Below are 19,140 nucleotides of genomic sequence, written 5' to 3' on the forward strand. Positions count from 1 at the left end.
TATTTTATAGGGACTAGAAACATAATTAACCCAAAAATATATAATTTGGCCAACGATTTCCCTCAAAAAAAAAAAAAAAAATTGATCAATGATTAACAATTTCTTTAAGGGCTTATTAACATATTTTTAATAGTCCGCAAAAGAATATACGAAATTCATTACAAATTTTGGTGCTTCTCGAATCTTTAAGAAAATCTGACTTTGGTCTATAGTATATTCATATGTTTGTTCCATAGTATCTTCCACTTTCACACGAGAATTAGATCCTCTAGAAAGATAAATGTCAACTGAATTATAGATCATCGATGTCATGATTTGACATTAATTTCTCTAGTAGTAATACAAAGTTCCACTTTTTACAACGACTTGGCCCTTGGAGTTGAAGGAGAATGACACAGTGGGACGAAGCTTGGATGAGAAAGAACTTGACTTTTTATAAGCTAACAACATTTTGTATTTTTGAGATTTTTGTTTTTTTTGTCGACAAAAATTGAAAACTATATATGTATGACAAAGTATGATAATACTTGAAATTTAACAAAACTTTTTTTTTTTTTAAGAAACCAAAGTGGAATTATATACCAATAAAAATAGTAGCTCTCAAGCACAAGGTGTGCCTAGAAGACCACTACAACAATACAAACAGAGTCAAGACCTAACAGAGAACTGAAAACAAACACAAGGTGGTTAACCAATGCCTAAACAAGCCAAGGGGCTTGACCACCACCGCTGAGTACCAAAAACAAACATGGCTTTTTTAGCCGTCAGCCACGCTAATGACAAAGACTTAATCTTATCAACCAACCTAGGTACATCAGTTATAACATTATTAAAGAGACGGTTATTACGTTCGTTCCACAATACCGAAGCACTAAGAAGCCAGATTAATTGCAAGAACGAACGCTTAGCTTTACCAACACCTGCCATATGAGTAAACTGCACCAAATGATCAGCTACAGTATTGGCATCTGCCCCCACAAAAGTAATCCAATGACGTAACTGCTACCATAAAGGAACACAAGAAGAACACGAGATGAACAAGTGATCAGCCGATTCAACCTGACCACACCCTGCTACACAAAGTGCCGCATCAGTCTGTAAAATACCTCTAGCTGCCAAATTTGTTTTCGTAGGTAAGCGATTCCGCAAGAGCCGCCACGCAAAAATGGACACCATCAACGGAACCTGGTGATGCCACACAAGATCTAAAGCGCTATCCACATGAGTAATGACAGCAGAGGTTAATAAATCATAAGCACCTCGAACATAGTAGCCCTCCACAGGGTCAGGAAGCCACATTCAATCATCTGAAACATTAGGAACCAAAGAAACATCAAATAGAACAGCCCTACACTCATCTAGTAAATTCTCCTCCCAAACCCATAACCGACGTCTCCACCGCCAACCCTCCCCTCCCTGACCAAGGCCAAGAGAGAACATACCAGCAACTGTCTCCGATTTGTTCTCAGCCAACTCAAACAATCTAGGAAAATGCTCACTGAGAGCCAAACCACCCAACCATCTATGAGACCAAAATAGTGTACTAGTCCCATCTCCCACCCTCCGCACCACATTGTCACTGAACCACCTACCCCCAACCTCACCACCACCATCTCGAATCCTCCCAACCTCCCTCCACCAAGAAGAACAACTCCGGCCCCCTTCCTCCAACCTCCCACCCGCGTCACCGTAACGGGCGACCAACACATGATACCACAACCCTACTCTGTCCACCAACAACCTCCAGCACCATTTACCTAGCAACGCTATATTAAACTCTTTCAACTTCCTCACCCCCAGACCTCCGGACTCCTTAGAGGAACACACAGTATTCCAACCTATCCAAGTTACTTTCTTATGATCCTCACTCCCCCCCCCCCCCCCCAAAAAAAAATTATTCAATAAAGATTCAATGGAAGAGATTATACCTGATGGAGCTTTGAAGAATGAAAGAGCATAGACAGGCAGAGAAGTCAGGACTGATTTTAGAAGGATCAATCGGCCACCAAAAGAGAGAAACCTGTTATTCCACCTAAACAGTCTAGATTTAATTCGATTCACAACCGGGTCCCAAAACGAGAGTCTCCGAGGATTTCCCCCGATAGGCAAACCAAGATACAGAAATGGAACCTTCCCCACTTTACAGCCCAACACCGTCGCCACTTCTCCCAACCAAGTATTCGAGATATTGACACCCACCAAAAGGCTTTTATGAAAATTCACCTTCAAACCGGACATCGACTCAAATATTACAAGAGACTCCCGAAGCGCACGGACATTAGCCCAACTTTTTTGACCCAACAACAGAGTATCATCAGTAAATTGTAAATGAGACAGCACCACCGGGTTGGCTACCCCTACCGTATAACCTGTGAACAACTGATTGTCAACCATAGCTTTCAACAATATGTGGAGCCCCTCAGCCGCAATAAGAAACAAAAAAGAAGAGAGGGGATCCCCCTTCCTTAAAACCCTATGAAGAGAAAATTCATCCGTAGGACTACCATTAACTAAAACAGAAGTTGTAGCAGTACCAATATATTCTCTAATCCATTTCCTACATAAGACAGGAAATAACATTCGTTCCATGACTGAGTTCAGATAACCCCAATCAACAGAATCGTAGGCCTTTTCAAAGTCTACCTTAAACAAAAGAAGCTTCTTTTTTAATTTACTAGCTTCATCAACAACCTCATTGGCTATAAGAATACCACCAAGGATTTGACGATTCTTAATAAAAGCTGACTGCGTGTCAGATATCACACTGTTAATCGCCAACTGCAATCTATTGGCCAACAATTTTGCTAAGATTTTATACATACTCCCCACCAAGGATATAGGACGAAACTCATTAAGTCTTTGCGGGTTGTCTACCTTCGGAATGAGAACAATGAAAGTGGTATTAATCCCTTTTGCCAATTTACCATTGCGATGAAATTCAGACACAAACCGCATAACATCATCTTTCAGGTCCATCCAAAAATCTTTTATAAAACCAAAATTAACCCCATCCGGTCCTGGACTTTTAAAGCTATCACAGTCCCACACAGTAGCCTTTACTTCATCCACTTAAAAAGGCTTTATCAGCCTTTTTCAAGCTATGAACATTGTGACGCATCACACCATCCACCTTCTTGCGCCGCTGAACAGGACCCTGTCCCTTAAGACTACCATCTTTAGGCCGCACCCCTTGTTTAGAAACTTTCCTCGATGAAGAAACAACCCCGCTTCACTATGATGTTGGTCACTTAGCCATTCCAAACTCCATATGGGTCGGACACCAATGATCGATCTGCCCGGGGAGGGCAAGAACCTGCACGTCGCTGCATCCTTTGATTTCCCGCTCCTTCCTTACTAAAGAGGCCCACATTCTGGTCAGTACAATCATTAATTTGGACTACCAAAGGAACTGCATTTGAATCTGCCACAACAGGAAGAGACGGACCAGAAAGAGGTGCTGCCGCGGCTGAAGGTACATCTTCATTGCTTACGGAAGTATACTGCAGCGGGCAATGGATCTGCTTCGTTGTGTCCGAGTTAGAACCAGCTGGGACCGCAATTTCATCAATAATTTTGTTGTTCCCCTCTGACTCCACTAAATCTTGCACCAATTCATTAACCAATAAATCTGCAGTAGCATCAACATCTTGTTCTAACTGGATATTTTCTTGATGTGGTTGCTCAACATCAGAACCCTCTTCATCTTCATACAAACATGCATCATCACCAATATTAAAACCCCACTCCTCAACAATTTTCACAGTTACCAACACACCATCTATTAAAATTGATTCTTGGCAATTAATAATCTCAAACTTAGATGTAGCAATCAAGACCCTAGCATAGTCAAATCTCTCTTTCTCCACCGAACAAGAATCCAATCGAAGGAACCTTCCACAATCAATAATGCAAAGTTTAAAGAAAGTTTCATTCCAAGCATGTAACGGAACACCGTACAATCATAACCATGCACCCCGTTGAAAAGGAACAATATTCTTCTCCCACCGCACAATATTAGTAAAGAAATGATCAAGAAAATCCTTAGCATCATGCAAAATAGTAGTAATATTAACCTCGGTATTGCTACGGATAAACACTTTGTCAGCACCCAACGGTATTATATCAATATCTTCGACACTCGCGTCCGCAATTCTATTTTGAACCACTAGAATAGTTTCCCCGTTAGTCACTGTAGCCATCACACCACAACGAGCCCACAAAAGATCTTCCTCATGGGACCGATACTTCCGAATCAATTTTTGGATTGAAGGTTGCCCCCCGACACTGCCAAACTCGCCAACAAAACTACCAGACATCTTCTTCGCAACACCTACCTTACACCCTTTACCAACATCCTTCTCCAACCTTACAGTGACGTCACCAACCTCCACACCCACCGCTGGTTATGCTCTAACCTCCGACAAGACTACCGAGCTCCCCTTTGCCACACCCACTTTCACACTTTTATCTCCATCACCCTCTACCGTGTCAGCTTCCATCTCATTCCCCAAACTCACTTTTTTAACTCCCTCAATCGTCTTCGCAACCCCCTCAGCCTTTTCCAACACTTTGCACACCAATTCACCGCCTCCGACACCCTCACCAACCCTCTCAACCTCCGTTGCTTCACTCTTGTCAAAAGTAGCAACCTTTGCTTTAATTTGAAAATGACCAAAGCAAACAACGTTCACCGCTTTCAGTAACTTACATACATCACGAACATTGGAATAATGAACAAAGCCATAATGCTCTCCATTCTCATTACAACGTCTCGAAACCACCACATCTTCCAACATACCACACACCTCAAAGCCTTTTCTCAAATAAAAGTTCGACAATTGCGGTGGGAAATTTGTGAAATAAAAAGTAACAAACCGTCGAATTGAAGTGCCTGCCTTTGTAGCCTTCTTGTTTGCTGTAACCAGATGCGCTTCAGGTTTGACGCCACCATCAGCTCGCCGATTGTCCTTCTGCCTCCCACGCATCACACCTCCATACTGATGTCGTGGACTTCCTACAAACCTCTGATCAATCTCGCGCTTCCAATCAACCTCGGATTCCCCACTATATCGATCAGCATGCCTAAACTAGTGATAATCCTCATCGCTCTCATAGAAACCTTGTCTTGAATCCCTGAACCTAGACTGTCTGTCGCCAGCTTCATCCCAATCTCTGAACCGTTTGTCCTCCGGCTTCCAATCCTGACCTCGATCGCCCTGTCACCACGCTTTCCTTCTCCTCGGTCTCACATCAAGCCAATCATCCCCATCCCCCCCCTTTTGGTGGCACCCTGCTTGGACCCCGACCCCCCAAGTCGACCTCTCCTCTGGCGAAAAGGAACGCCGATAAGCCTGCCTGCGGTGGTAATGCAGACGTGCTTCTCTCTCTAGCTATCTGTCACTCGCTCTCATGTTGGTTTTTTTAACTAATTTTTTTTTAAACAATACTCCCTCCGTCCCGGAATATCTGACCCATTTTCTAAAAAAAAATGTCCCAAAATAACTGAGTCATTTCAATTTTCAATACAACTTTCATCATTCCCAATACAATATAACACTAAATAATACTACTTTTATCATTCCCAATACAATATATTTCACTTTCCCCTTTATTTATACATTTTTCTTAATCTGTGTGAAATGAGCCAAGGGGTCAAATAAATTGGGACGGAGGGAGTAATTTCGACCTACCAAAATAACCAATTATTTCAATAAAACCCCAAACGATGGTTGTTTACGATAAAAATAAATATGAACGACTTTCTCTAAAAAAAAAGGATAAATATGTTTTTGGTCCCTATAAATATACCAACTTTTCGTTTTAGTTCCTCTAAAATTTTCCTTCAACTATTAGTCCCTCAAATATTTTCCATCTTCACTTTTGGTCCCTTCTTTAAAGTAAACTCATATAATTCATATTTTTGAATAAAATTTTGCAGAAAAGTTCATAATATTATAAGAATCTCTCCACAAAAAAATTAGAATTTTTTAACAAAACATGAATTTAATATGAATTTTTATATTTTTGATGGTTAGAAAATCACATTTAATTTATTTTTTCTTAAAAAATTCTAATTTTTTGGGAAGGATTTTTACAATATTCTACACATTTCTGCACAATTTCATTAAAAATATACTAAAGTTAACTTAAAAATAGGGACCAAAAGTAGTGACTGAAAATTTTATAGGGACTAAAAGTTGGAGGAAAATTTTAGAGGAACTAAAACGAAAATTTTGTATATTTATAGGGACCAAAAACATATTTAACCCAAAAAAATAAACAACAGTTTCTTCATAGATAAATACCTTATTACTTTAATTAATGATGAATTTGTATCAAGCAAGACAAATATAAGCAACAATTTTTTTCATAGATTAATATATTTTTTATTTTAAGCGTCAGGAGGTTTTGGTTTGGTCCCCCTCCTTGTCTTGTTTGTTTCCCTTTTTTGGTTATCAATATACTCCGTATTTGGGTTTTCCTAGTGCTTTGCTAGGCTAACCCTTCTCTTGCTTAAAAAAAAAAAAAAACTATTTTTCAATAAAAGTATTATAACTACATAAAATAAATTTGAAGAATTCATGTAAACACAACAAATTTTTACATGGCTACAACTTAAGCATTCGACCATTGTTGCATCATTCAATTAGATGTCACATCATCAAAATTGAGAGTTAAATTGATGGTGGGGACTAAATGTAAAAAAATTAAAAATTTGAGGGACCAAAATTGTAAAATAGAAATACGGGGATCAAAATTGCGGATTTATTAAAATAGCTAGGTGGTGTAACTGTATTTAAGCCAACAAAGTTTAAGGATAGGCTTGCCTGCAAATGTAATATCTCCATTATTCTAAGTAGGCTTAATTGACAAGTCAAAATTGAGAATCAAATTGATGGTGGGGACTAAATGTAAAAAAAAAAATTAAAATTTAAGGAACAAGCATTGTAAAATTAGAAATATGAAGATCAAAATTGTGGATTTGTTATAATAGCTAGGGGACCGAAACAATATTTAAGCCAGGATAGGCTTACATGCAAATGTAATATCTCATGTATTCCAAGAAGGCTTAATTGAAGGTGATAAGTAGTTAGGCATGGGCTTTGCCCTAAAATTAAAAAAAAAAAGTAGTTAGGAAGTTTCTCCATCCTTAATTATAAGACTCTTTTAAAATTTTGTTTTTCTCTAAATATAAGATCATTTGCAAACTATTAAAAAATATTATTCTTTTTTTAAATATATCATTTATGGATATTGATAACTTTGTCCCTAAGGAAACATGTTAAAGAATCTTAAAGTAGAAATAGTACGATGAAAACACAATATTTTGACATTAAAAATTTAAGTGCATCAATGCCTCTCCGTCCTCTTAAAGATATCATTGCTTTAAACTAGATCATAACACATAAGAACTCCATAGTTGTGCCATTATGGTCACCATTTGTCTACTCCTAGACCCACTAGTTTTAGACTCAAACTTAGGTTGAGCTTGCTCCACCTCAACTTTCAAATGCATACACCCATTATGCTTTTGACCTTGTAACCTCCACTAGTGACATTTGAGGATATTGGGGGTACAAATGAGACGATATATGAGGATAGTAGGGGGTACTCTCTTAATGATATATGCTGACCTAACTCATAATTAAGAATATCTAGCAGAAAGTCATGTGCATGTGTTACTTGTAAATACCCAAAAACTTATTTATGTTTTGAAGTCATGTCAAACTTTATTTTCTTATCTTGACCACTTTTACTAAAAAAGGCATTCATCAAACATTTTGTACTTTAAAAGAGACGACGTCCTTGTTAATAAAACTAATAAAAAAAAAAGGCATTCATCAAACATTTTGTACTTTAAAAGAGACGACGTCCTTGTTAATAAAACTAATCAAAATTTCGAAACGCACCGCAAAGACATACCATTCAATATTTTCATATACTTTAACGATTAAATTTGAGAGATTGAATGGACAAAATTATCAATTACTTATTCATTCATTAATTTAAAGATTATATAGTCAGATGGGTTAGGTCAAGTTCGAGTACTATCTGATGTATTTACTTCGACAATTTTTTGATCTTTTTTTTGGACAAATTTGACAATTTTTTGATCATGATTTTTTTTATTACAAATTTGACATTTTTCTGAACATGTTAGGTTTGTTCCGTGTGTTACATGGTTTATTTTATCCAATGATCTGACACTTTTTCTGAGTACAATTCAATGCTCTAGATAACTTACCTATCATAGAGAGTAAAGACAAAATCTATATAGTAAAATTAAGAAAAAAGGAGTAAGGACAATCGCACGAGAACAACTACCGAACAAATTGGCTTGAGATGTTATCAGCTAATTACTTCAAAAGAAATGTTATTAGCTAACCTAATCACTAACTAATTTCTCATTTTGCTTTTACCCGCACACTTTAGACGACTTTTTGCGAAATAATACACTCAGAAAAACTCATATCGTAGTTTATTTATACAATAATGCAGTTGTTTTTCTTTCATTATAGTATTTTTTTTGTTGAGTGATGTGGTTAATGACGAATCCAGAAAATTTAAGTATTGAGGACGGTATTTAAAATAATGAATAAATGAATTACGTGTTTTTTCATTTTTTCGTCTTTTCGAGTGTTTTCTTCTTTCAAACCTGCCTTGGGACTTGAACATAATTTCTTCAACTTGTAATATCTTCATATTTCTTTTGAATCTTCATTCATTGTCTTCCCAATTCTTCATGAGGTGTATTGATTTGCCGATTTACAAGATTTTTCAAAACAACTTAAAATTACTTGGTTTAGGGAAAACTACCAACACATGACTCGATATGAAAACATTATGAAGGTGAGAAAAAACACAAGAAGGGGGGGTTGAATTGTGTTTTGAAAAATTCTTCGTTTCTCCTAAAAACTAAACACACTGATCAGAAGCTAAGTGAGACAGCTTCTGAAGTGATGATCAGAATCTAAATGCAGCGGAATAAAACAGAGAGAGAGAGAGAGAAGAAGAACGACACAAAGCAATTATACTGGTTCCTTCCACAATCCGGAAGTAGTCCAGTCCCCCTTGCACTTCCAAGGAGATTTCACTAAGAGTAATATCTGATTACAATTGCTCAAGCACACAAGCAAGAGACTTCCTTTGCTCAAGCACACAAGCTAGAGACTTCCTTTGCTCAAGAACACAATCAAGAGACTTCCTGCTCAAGCACAACTGCAAGAGACTTCCTAACTAAACAAAATTACACAGAAAATTGTTTAAGGTTGAACACTTGATATACAATCAGAGGTGCTCACAATATAAATCAGATACAGACTCAATGGACTTAAGAATTTCTAAGATATGACTTTGAGACACAGAAATTCTAAGTGAATGCAGAACAATTTCAGCAGAGGTTTGGCACTTGTAAAAATGTTGTGAGTCTTTCGTTCAGCGTTCTTGCATTACCAAAACTCTAAGTCTTCACTCCTTTATATAGAGGTGTGAAAGAGACGTTGTGAAATTGCTAGCACACCAAAGAGTCGTTGTTGAAGCTTAATCTTTCACCAATGATATTTTGCCTGATTTGGTTGTTGTCCTATGAAGAACAAATTTGAAATCCATTCCTTATCTAAAGGAACATCTATGCAGGCGAAGCCGTATTCTGAAGCTGTTTTCTTGTCTTGTAGCGTGGACACAAAACAGAGTAGTGGAGAAGGTGGTTGTACAGTTCGTACAATAGTACAATGTCAACGCTTTCGTCCAAATTGCAAGCACATGCCTTCAAACACCTTTGAAATGACCGTTGCAAAGTTCCACTAATTTTCTGTTGTGTTTTCGAGTCCAATAGACAGCTTTTGCAGTGTAGATTCTTCAATCTTTGAATCTTTTGCAAATCCAGTTGATATTCAGCTTCTGGTGAAATGACTTCTGATGAGGCAGCTTCTGATGAAGCAGCTTCCGCAGCTTCTGATGGTGCAGCTTCTGATGATGCAGCTTCTGATAATGTGGCTTCTGGACCTCTTGTCTACAGGAGCACTATTTCTTCAGGAGCGCGTTTTACTCTCTTCAGGAGCAGCTTGACTTCAGGAGCGCTTTCCACTTTCAGGAGCGTATTGCCTTCAGAATCGTCTAAGCTTCATTTTCATTTGCTCTTTATTTGCTCATTCAGAACCAATTAATGATGTAACTTTTTAACTATGGTCATGTACACTTGAACAAATATTAGCTAGTCCAATTTACAATTTTTAATACCTTGTTAACATCAAAACTCTTTGAGGTTCATTGTTAAACACATTTTGTTCCAACAATCTCCCCCTTTTTGATGATGACAAACAATAGTATTTAAAATTGGTCAATTGTTGTTAATCTAATTAACGAGTTGACTTTGGGGTTTCTAAGGTTTGTAAGCTCAGAGTTTGAGGTTTGTAAGCTCTAACTCCCCCTGAGTCTGATAGTCTTTAAGGTGAGGTTTGTAAGCTCCCCCTATGTTCTATCCAGGTTAATTAAATTCATTTTTCGCACAATAATATCATAGCAAAAAAAAATTGAAAGAATTGACTTATAGATAAGAAGAATGGTTCAATTAATTTTATTTGAAATTTGATACTTCACCCTTTTTGATACACCCTTTTAAAGGTAAAACAAAAAGATAGAAATTTTTCAAAATTTTCAAATATTATTAATGGGGCTCAGAGCCTTTAAATACTATCATATATACTCCCCCTTTTGTCATTAGCAAAAAGACATAAACAAGAAGAAGAGATGAGAAAAACATAAAATTAAAGGTTCAGAGCATAATTCAAATTATTTTAAAGCATATTAACCATCTCCAAAGATTAAATAACAAGCATAGCAAGCATTATTATCAAAGCAAATAATAACACACAATGTATGAACAGTTAAAGATTTTCAGAAGCAAGAAGAATTCAGAAGCTTATAATATCAGAAGTGAAAAGAACTAAGTCAGAAGCAGAGATGATCAAAGAATATTAAAAGCTTAAAGAGACAAAAAAAATAAGCTAAATTCTGCAACTATGGGTTTGGCTTATTTCTCTAAAATCTTCTTCAGAAGCTCTTGAACATCAGCATACTTCTTGTCCATATCTTTTCTGTAGTTGTCTTCTCTGATCTTGGCTTCTTGCATATCAGCTTCCAATTTTGATATCTTCAGCTTCTGCTCTAGTAGCTCTGTTTCAAGCCTGTTATTTTCTTCTTTGAGCACCTTGTTCTCCTGAGCTAGAGCCAGGTTAGGTGCATCAATCTTCTCCAGGATCTCAGAAGGAATAATCAGATGCAGCTCCTTAGGCAGGAATTCATCAGGTTCTTTGCCTCTGATACTGAGTGGATTCTTCACCCAAGTACCAAGAACTTCAACATCTCCAGTATTCTCTTCTATTCCATTCAACCAATCTTCCAGCTTCTGCTTGGCTTGCTCTTGAGCCTCAATGCACGAATCATGCAAAGCTGAAATCAGGTTGACGACCCTTTCTTTTATCCTTCTCCATTGCTTCTGATAGCTAACTTGATGACCCAAGTCATTTCTTCTTGCTATCAGTCTGAGAACTTCAGAAGCAATATCTTCCCACACATCTTTTAGTACTTGAGAATCCAGGTAAATGGTGGGAGGTGAAGGTTGTTTAGAGGGTTTTGGAGGGGCTAAGTGTATAATGGGTAGGTTTGATGATGATTGGTCATTTGTAGTTAAGGATTGGCTAGTTGATGGTTGGTCAGGAGTGGGGTCAACTACCATATCAGAGGCATGATCATTTTGATCATCCTCAGAGTCTGTGTCCATATCACATACACCAGTATAATGGGTGATCTTGATAACTTGTACTGGTGAATGAGTTATGGAAGCAGGGTTTGGCTCAGGAACAATGTGTTCAAGAGCAGCAGTTTCAGGTTCAGGTTCAGGAATGGGTTTAGCAACTGGTTGTTCAGGAACAATATGTTCAGGAACGGTCTTTTGAGGAGTGACTTGTTCAGGAACAGATGGTTCAGGAACAATTGGTTGTTGTTGTGGGGGTGATGAAGTTGTAGGTGCAGATTGAGGGGGTGAAAAGGCTTTTTCTGGTGAAGGTTTTTGTTGTGGGGGGTCTTCTGAAACAACTTTATCAGAAGCAGCTGCTTCTGGAGTTGTCTCAGAGGCTTTTTCTGAGGTTGAGTCAACATATTCTGGTACAATCATGTTGAGAGGTTGAATGTTAAGAGGTTGAGGGTTAAGACGAAAGATATTATTAATGACTCTATCTCTCTGCACAGCCAATTCAGTCAACTTCTCATTGATTATATGACCAACTGGTTCATAAATGCTTGACTGAGATGGCTTTGTGTTGGTATTGGTTGATGTTGACTGGCGTTTCACTGGTTTTCGAAAAAGTTGAGCTATGGGTATATCATCATCAGAATCTGAAGATGATGATGAGGATTTTGAAGAAGGTGAAGGAGAGTCACTGGATATCTCATGTACTACTGGTTCTGAGTGTGTGAAGATATTACCTGTTGTAGAAGGTTCTGAACAATCAGCTGACTTCATTTGATCGTCTTCAGCAATGCCAGAAATTTTAAGAAGTTGTGATGCTTCTGTCATTACCTTCTCTTGAAGTTCAGAAGCGATCTCCATAGCTTTTCCAATAGCTTCTGACACATTAGTAGGAGCTTCACCCTTCTCAGACACATGAGGAAAGTCCTTGGTCCTCCTTACTGCTGGCTTCCTCTTCTTCTTTGGTACTACAGGTTGATTACCAGTAATGCCAACATCCATGATCAACCTCGAATCCATGTCTTCAATAGCTTCTTCAATTGATGGTACAGATGAACCACCAATCTTGAGCTTGTCAGCAGCAACTCTTGCCTTCTTAACGGTCTTTTCAACCTCCAGATAATCTTCTGCAGTCATTTTTCTTTTAGATCTTCTGCCTTTTGCTAGAGGCACTGCACCACCAAACATTTCTTCAGGTACTTCATCCAACCTGATGATCTTGTTGGTTGTCTCATAGTGATCCTTGATGTACCTCATCTGCACTTTAATAGGATCCCGTTTGCAAATGGGTGGAAAATCTCTCATAAGATCAGACAACACATGGGATTCACTTAAATCAGTTTGAAGTTGGGTGACTTTACTGATTAGCTTCATATTTAAGAGAGTATGAGCATTAATGAACTTTCCAGTCTTAGTGTCAAGTAGCTGATCTGTGTAACCTTGAGATCTACTGAGACTGTCCAAGACACCTCCTTGATAGAATATCTCCGATAAGAGTCTTCCATAAGGAACCCAGGGTTTATCCAGTAGCTGACTCTATTTCAGACACTCTATGAGGTACTTGAACATATATTTGGGCACGTTCACTTTTTCCTTTTTGATGAAGTGCTGGAGAAGGACCTTCTGAGCTAAATTTGGTTTCACACTGTCACCACATGGAAACAGGTTCTCATTCTGAATCTTCAGAAGCATCTTAGTTTCCATGCTCAATTCAGCATATTTCTTCTCCTTCTCAGAATTGTATATTACCAAATTAGCTTGCTTTTTCCAAATGCGTTTTTCAGCAGCATCTGAAAGATCAATTCCAGAATAGTATCCAGACGCTTCAACCTTAAGAACATCTTCTATCTGCCATTGAGTAATTCTTACTGGAATACCGCAGATACTTGATCTGATTTCGTCTTCAACAAACGGCGCAAGACCCATTTCTTCTCTTGTCTTCCCTTCTAATTCAGGATACATTAACACCATCTGACTTTCCTCAGCTAGGGATGCCGCTCTGTTGTAAAATTTTGCTCTTACCCAGAAGTGTCTAACCAGAGCTTCATATGTTGGTCCATTCAACATTTTGAAGTAATGCATGAGTCCTTGCTCTTCATAGTAGCTTCTGATCCAACACTTATGAAAGGCCAGAGAATCAAAATCCACTGGATTCTCTATCTGAACTTGTAAATCCCATTCTTCCAATTTCATGCTTCTTCCTCTGTAGTCATATTCAGGGACCATTCGTGAAGTAGATACTGAACCTTCTCGTTGCGAACTTGATGATGCCATTTTGATGATGATTGAAGAAGATTTAGAGAATATAGGGTTCTAAGGTTTTTGCGCTTACTTCGCAAGAGGTTTGAGAGCAAAATGTGTTTGTTGTGAGTGAGTAGTGTGTGAATTGAAAAAGTGTTTAAGAGTAAAAACGTTTGCAATTCAAAAGAGACAAACAAACATAACATTAATGACAAATTGGGGGCGCGTGAAAAGTACTTTCAAAGCTATTAAATCATCATTGCCCTTTTAGTTATACACCAATACATACAGGCCACGTCAGAAGTTCACAGAGTAACTACCAAGTTAGTGGGCCAGAAGTTACTTTTAAAAAGTTACTCCCAACGTTTCCATTAATTCAACTATTCAGAAGCAACAAATCCAGCTTCTGGACTTCAGATGCTGACGTCATTATTATCAAAAGCGAGTTTTCCTCAGAACCTCAATAAAGAGCTTCTGATGGACTACTGCTTCTGAACTAACTTCAGAACCTAAAATCCTATTCAGGAGCAAGCAAGCATTTAATCAGATACAAAGTGCATGTTCAAATTTTTCTTTATAAAATCAAATCTTTCAACAGTTAAAGGCTTAGTAAATATATCAGCCCATTGATTTTCAGTATCAATGAATTGTATATCTAAAATTCCTTTTTGAACATAATCTCTGATAAAATGGTGTTTGATTTCAATGTGCTTAGCTCTTGAATGCAAAATTGGATTTTTAGACAAACAAATAGCAGCAGTATTATCACAATAAATGGGAATACTGTTAGCAATTATTTGATAGTCTTCCAGCTGATGTTTCATCCAAAGTAGTTGTGTACAACAACTTGCAGCTGAAATGTATTCTGCTTCTGCTGTAGACATAGCAATAGTTGTTTGTCTTTTGCTAGCCCATGATATAAGATTATCACCCAGAAATTGACAATTGCCACTGGTTGACTTTCTTTTAATCCTATCACCAGCATAATCAGCATCACAGAATCCAATTAGCTTATAATCTAAGGATTTCCTATAAATGAGTCCAAGATTAGTTGTTCCTTTCAAATACCTGAAAATTCTCTTGACAGCAGTCATATGAGATTCTCTAGGATCTGATTGGAATCTTGCACACAAGCATACACTGAATAAAATATCTGGCCTAGATGCAGTAAGGTATAACAAAGAACCAATCATACCTCTATACAGCTTCTGATCTACTTTAGCTCCTTCATCTTCTTTGCTTAAGGTGCACGTAGGGTGCATTGGAGTGTTCATCACTTTACAATCTTCAAGTTTGAACTTCTTCAGAAGCTCCTTTGTGTACTTTGATTGATGAACATAGACTCCATCTTTGCATTGATTGATTTGAATGCCAAGGAAGAACTTCAGCTCTCCCATCATGCTCATTTCAAATTCATCCTGCATCAACTTAGAGAATTCCTTGCAAAGAGATGCATTAGTAGAACCAAATATTATATCATCAACATATATTTGCACAACAAGAATATCTTTCCCAAGGGTCCTTCTGAAGAGTGTTGTATCAACCTGTCCTCTTTTAAAATCATTCTTGATTAAGAAATTACTTAGTTTATCATACCAAGCTCTGGGAGCTTGTTTCAAGCCATATAGTGATTTCTTCAGTTTAAAAACATGGTCAGGATATTTAATATCCTCAAATCCAGGAGGTTGCTTGACATACACTTCTTCTTCTATGATACCATTTAGAAATGCACTCTTGACATCCATCTGATATAATATTATGCCATGATTAACTGCATATGAAAGAAGTAACCTGATTGCTTCCAATCTTGCAACTGGAGCAAATGTTTCAGTGTAATCAATGCCTTCTTGTTGACTATACCCTTGTGCAACAAGCCTGGCTTTGTTTCTTGTTACTTCACCTTGCTCATTCAGCTTGTTTCTGAATACCCATTTTGTTCCAATAATGTTCTTGTGCTGAGGTTTGGGTACCAGATCCCACACATCATTTCTTTGAAATTGATTCAACTCTTCTTGCATAGCTAGGATCCACCCATCATCTGAGAGTGCTTCATCAACTGTTGTAGGTTCAATCATTGAGATTAGTCCAATCATTGACTCTACATGTCTGAAATGTGATCTTGTTCTTCTTGGACTATCTTTATTTCCAATGATTAGCTCATCAGGATGTGAAGACTTATGTTTGAATATGTTTCTGGGAGGATCTACTTGATGTGAGCCATCTTGTGCTTCATCAGAAGCAGTTTCATCTTGTGCTTCTGATGTGGGTTCAGCTTCTGGACTATCTTCAGATTCAGCTATCTGATCAGGTTCTGGAATAACTTCAGGAACCTGTATCTCTGCAAAACTTTCATCTTGCTTTGAAGTTTTATCTTCAAGCTCTTTGTCATCAAATCTGATGTGCATAGATTCTTCAACACAGAGTGTCTCTGAATTATACACTCTGTATGCCTTTGACCTTTCAGAGTAACCTAAAAAGATTCCTCTTTGGGCCTTGGCATCAAATTTCTTTAGGTAGAGCTTGTTGTTCAGAATGTAACATGTACATCCAAATTGATGAAAGTAAGAGATATTTGGTTTTCTTCCTTTAAAGAGTTCATATGCAGTTTTCTCCAAAATAGGTCTAATATAGATCCTGTTTTGAACATAACATGTTGTATTCACTGCTTCTGCCCAAAAATGTTTAGCCAAATTGTTTTCATGGATCATGGTTCTGGCCATTTCTTGTAACGTTCTATTCTTTCTCTCTACAACCCCATTTTGTTGTGGAGTTCTAGGAGAAGAGAATTCATGGATGATTCCATGTTTTTCACAAAAAGCTTCAAATGGCTCATTTTCAAATTCTTCACCATGATCACTTCTGATTTTCAAAATTTTTGACTCTTTTTCAGTTTGAATTTGTGTGCAGAAGTTACTGAATACCTCATATGCATAATCCTTACTTTTCAGGAATTTCACCCAAGTCCACCTGCTGTAATCATCAACAATGACTAATCCATATTTACTTCCATATAAGGATGCAGTACTCACTGGTCCAAATAAATCAATATGGAGTAATTCTAAAGGTCTTGAGGTTGAAACAATGTCTTTGGTTTTAAAAGATGATTTCACAATTTTCCCTCTCTGACATGCACCACAGAGTGCATCTGAATGATAGTCAATGTCTGGTAGCCCTTTCACAAGTTGTAACTTACTAAGCTTAGAGATTAACCTCCAGTTAGCATGTCCCAACCTTCTGTGCCACATCCATTTCTTATCATTCACTGATAGTAGGCAAATCACTTTCTGATCAGCCAGTTCAGAAAAATTGATTTTATAGACATTGTCAACTCTCTTTCCCTTGAACACAATGGATTTGTCTTCCTTGTTGATTACTGTACAGTTGGGTTTTTCAAAAAGCACATCATAACCATTATCACAAAATTGACTAATGCTCAAAAGGTTATGTTCAAGACCATCTACCAACCATACATTATTAATTAAGGTAGAGGAATTACCAATAGTTCCTGTACCTATGATCTTGCCTGTCTGGTTTCCTCCAAACTTCACATTTCCTCCCTCTTTCATTGTTAGGCTGAGGAACATGGACTTGTCTCCTGTCATGTGTCTTGAGCAACCGCTGTCTAGGTACCATGATCTTTGCTTTGGCACTGCTCTTAGACATACCTGCATCATTGACATTTTTAGATTTAGGTACCCATTGTCCTATGGGTCCTGGAAGGTTAGTACTTAAGGCTTTACTCTTCACTTCTTGTACCTTGTGCTGTGAGTTGGGTTGCTTCTGATTAACCATCACCTTAGGTTTTGGTACTTCAGAAGCAGTAACTGTCTTCTTCTGAAACTTAGACTTCAGAACCCCAGATTTTGGTTTCACCAGACTCTGAGGAATAGGTTCTGATCTTTTCAGGATCCTAACCTTTGAAGTCTTGGAATCAGATTTGATCATAGCCTTTGACTTAGAGTTCTTTGGCTTTGAAGTAATCTTAGCCTTAGAACTAGAAGCTTCAGGTTCTGATTGAACAACAGTTTCCAACTCAGCCCCTTCTGGTACAAAGAAGGTTTTCAGACCTTCCTTGATGCATTCACAACAAGATTTTAGATTGGTTTTCTCAAGTTTCACTTCTGGAAAACCAATTCCTCTGCCATTGTTCTTGTAAATGCTATAAATCATAGAAGCTACTCTGCTTCTGTCAATGCCAGATATAATAAAATCTTCAAGAGCAATTTCATGGTTACTTAAAGGTTTTTCATTACACTTTTCTTGTAGCTTCTGACATAAGAACCTGAGCTGATCTTCATATGTTTTACACATGAAGTCAAAGCCCCTAAGTCCTTGTTCAGAAGCTTTCAGATCCAATAGAGTTGATTTTTGCTGTTGTACCAAATCAGCATATTTTTCTTTTAAATCCTTCAACTCATTGGTTCTTACTTCAAAGTGCGTAAGAAGTTCTTTAAGTGACTCAACAAGTTCATCTCTGGGAATTTTGGAATATACCTCGTTTTCATCTTCTGAGTCTGAATCTGATCCAGCTTCTGAAGTTGCTGTTGCTACTAACCCAACAGCTACCTTTGCATCTTCATCAGCTTCCTCTTTATCAGATCCAGATTCACTACCCAAATCATCCCAGGTTGCCATTAAACTCTGCTTAATCTGTGATAGATCTCTGGCAAGTGCACCAAATACTATCGAAGTAGTAAAAATATCGATCCCACGAGGACTGTTTTTAATCTCAATAATTCAACTACGTTGTATTTTAGGATGTATAAAGGTTATTTTGATTTGCCACTAGGCAGTAGATTGGTTGATTGCATAAAAGTAATTGCTAAAAATAAATTGGTTTTCAAGAATAAGAGAGAGATGAGTTTAGGTCTATCGAATCATCTATGTTCCCCTAATTGTTATGTTGCACCTATTCGTATGAATGATCTTCTAATCCCACGATAGTTAACAAAATAGTCCTAATCAATCCCTTGAGTTAGGACCCTCTTCTTAAACTACAGCCCCTAATCCCTTAGGTGGTCTAATAATCTTTGAAGGTTTAAAGCACGTTAACCTAATATCACTAATAAACGATTATCCATTCCTAGACTAACCATGTTTATTAGAACAATTCAATAGGTCTAAGTAGAAAGCTATGGTCAGTAGTCATT

The 19,140-nt window shown here is 37.5% G+C and overlaps 1 protein-coding gene across 1 annotated transcript; it reads right to left on the minus strand.

Annotated features, from left to right (window-relative positions):
- Positions 1 to 687: 687 nt before the first annotated feature.
- On the minus strand, positions 688 to 1,299 carry LOC146897855 (uncharacterized). Its single transcript, XM_085736481.1, has 2 exons — positions 1,060 to 1,299; positions 688 to 999 (listed from the first exon to the last, which is right to left on the minus strand). Exons 1-2 carry the CDS (start codon positions 1,297 to 1,299, stop codon positions 688 to 690), a joined length of 552 nt encoding a protein of 183 aa, XP_085592607.1.
- Positions 1,300 to 19,140: the final 17,841 nt, after the last annotated feature.

Source organism: Medicago sativa, chromosome 8 (genome assembly GCF_051527215.1).
Source record: "Medicago sativa cultivar Bolivia chromosome 8, Bolivia_mono, whole genome shotgun sequence".
Classification (NCBI taxonomy): domain Eukaryota; kingdom Viridiplantae; phylum Streptophyta; class Magnoliopsida; order Fabales; family Fabaceae; genus Medicago; species Medicago sativa.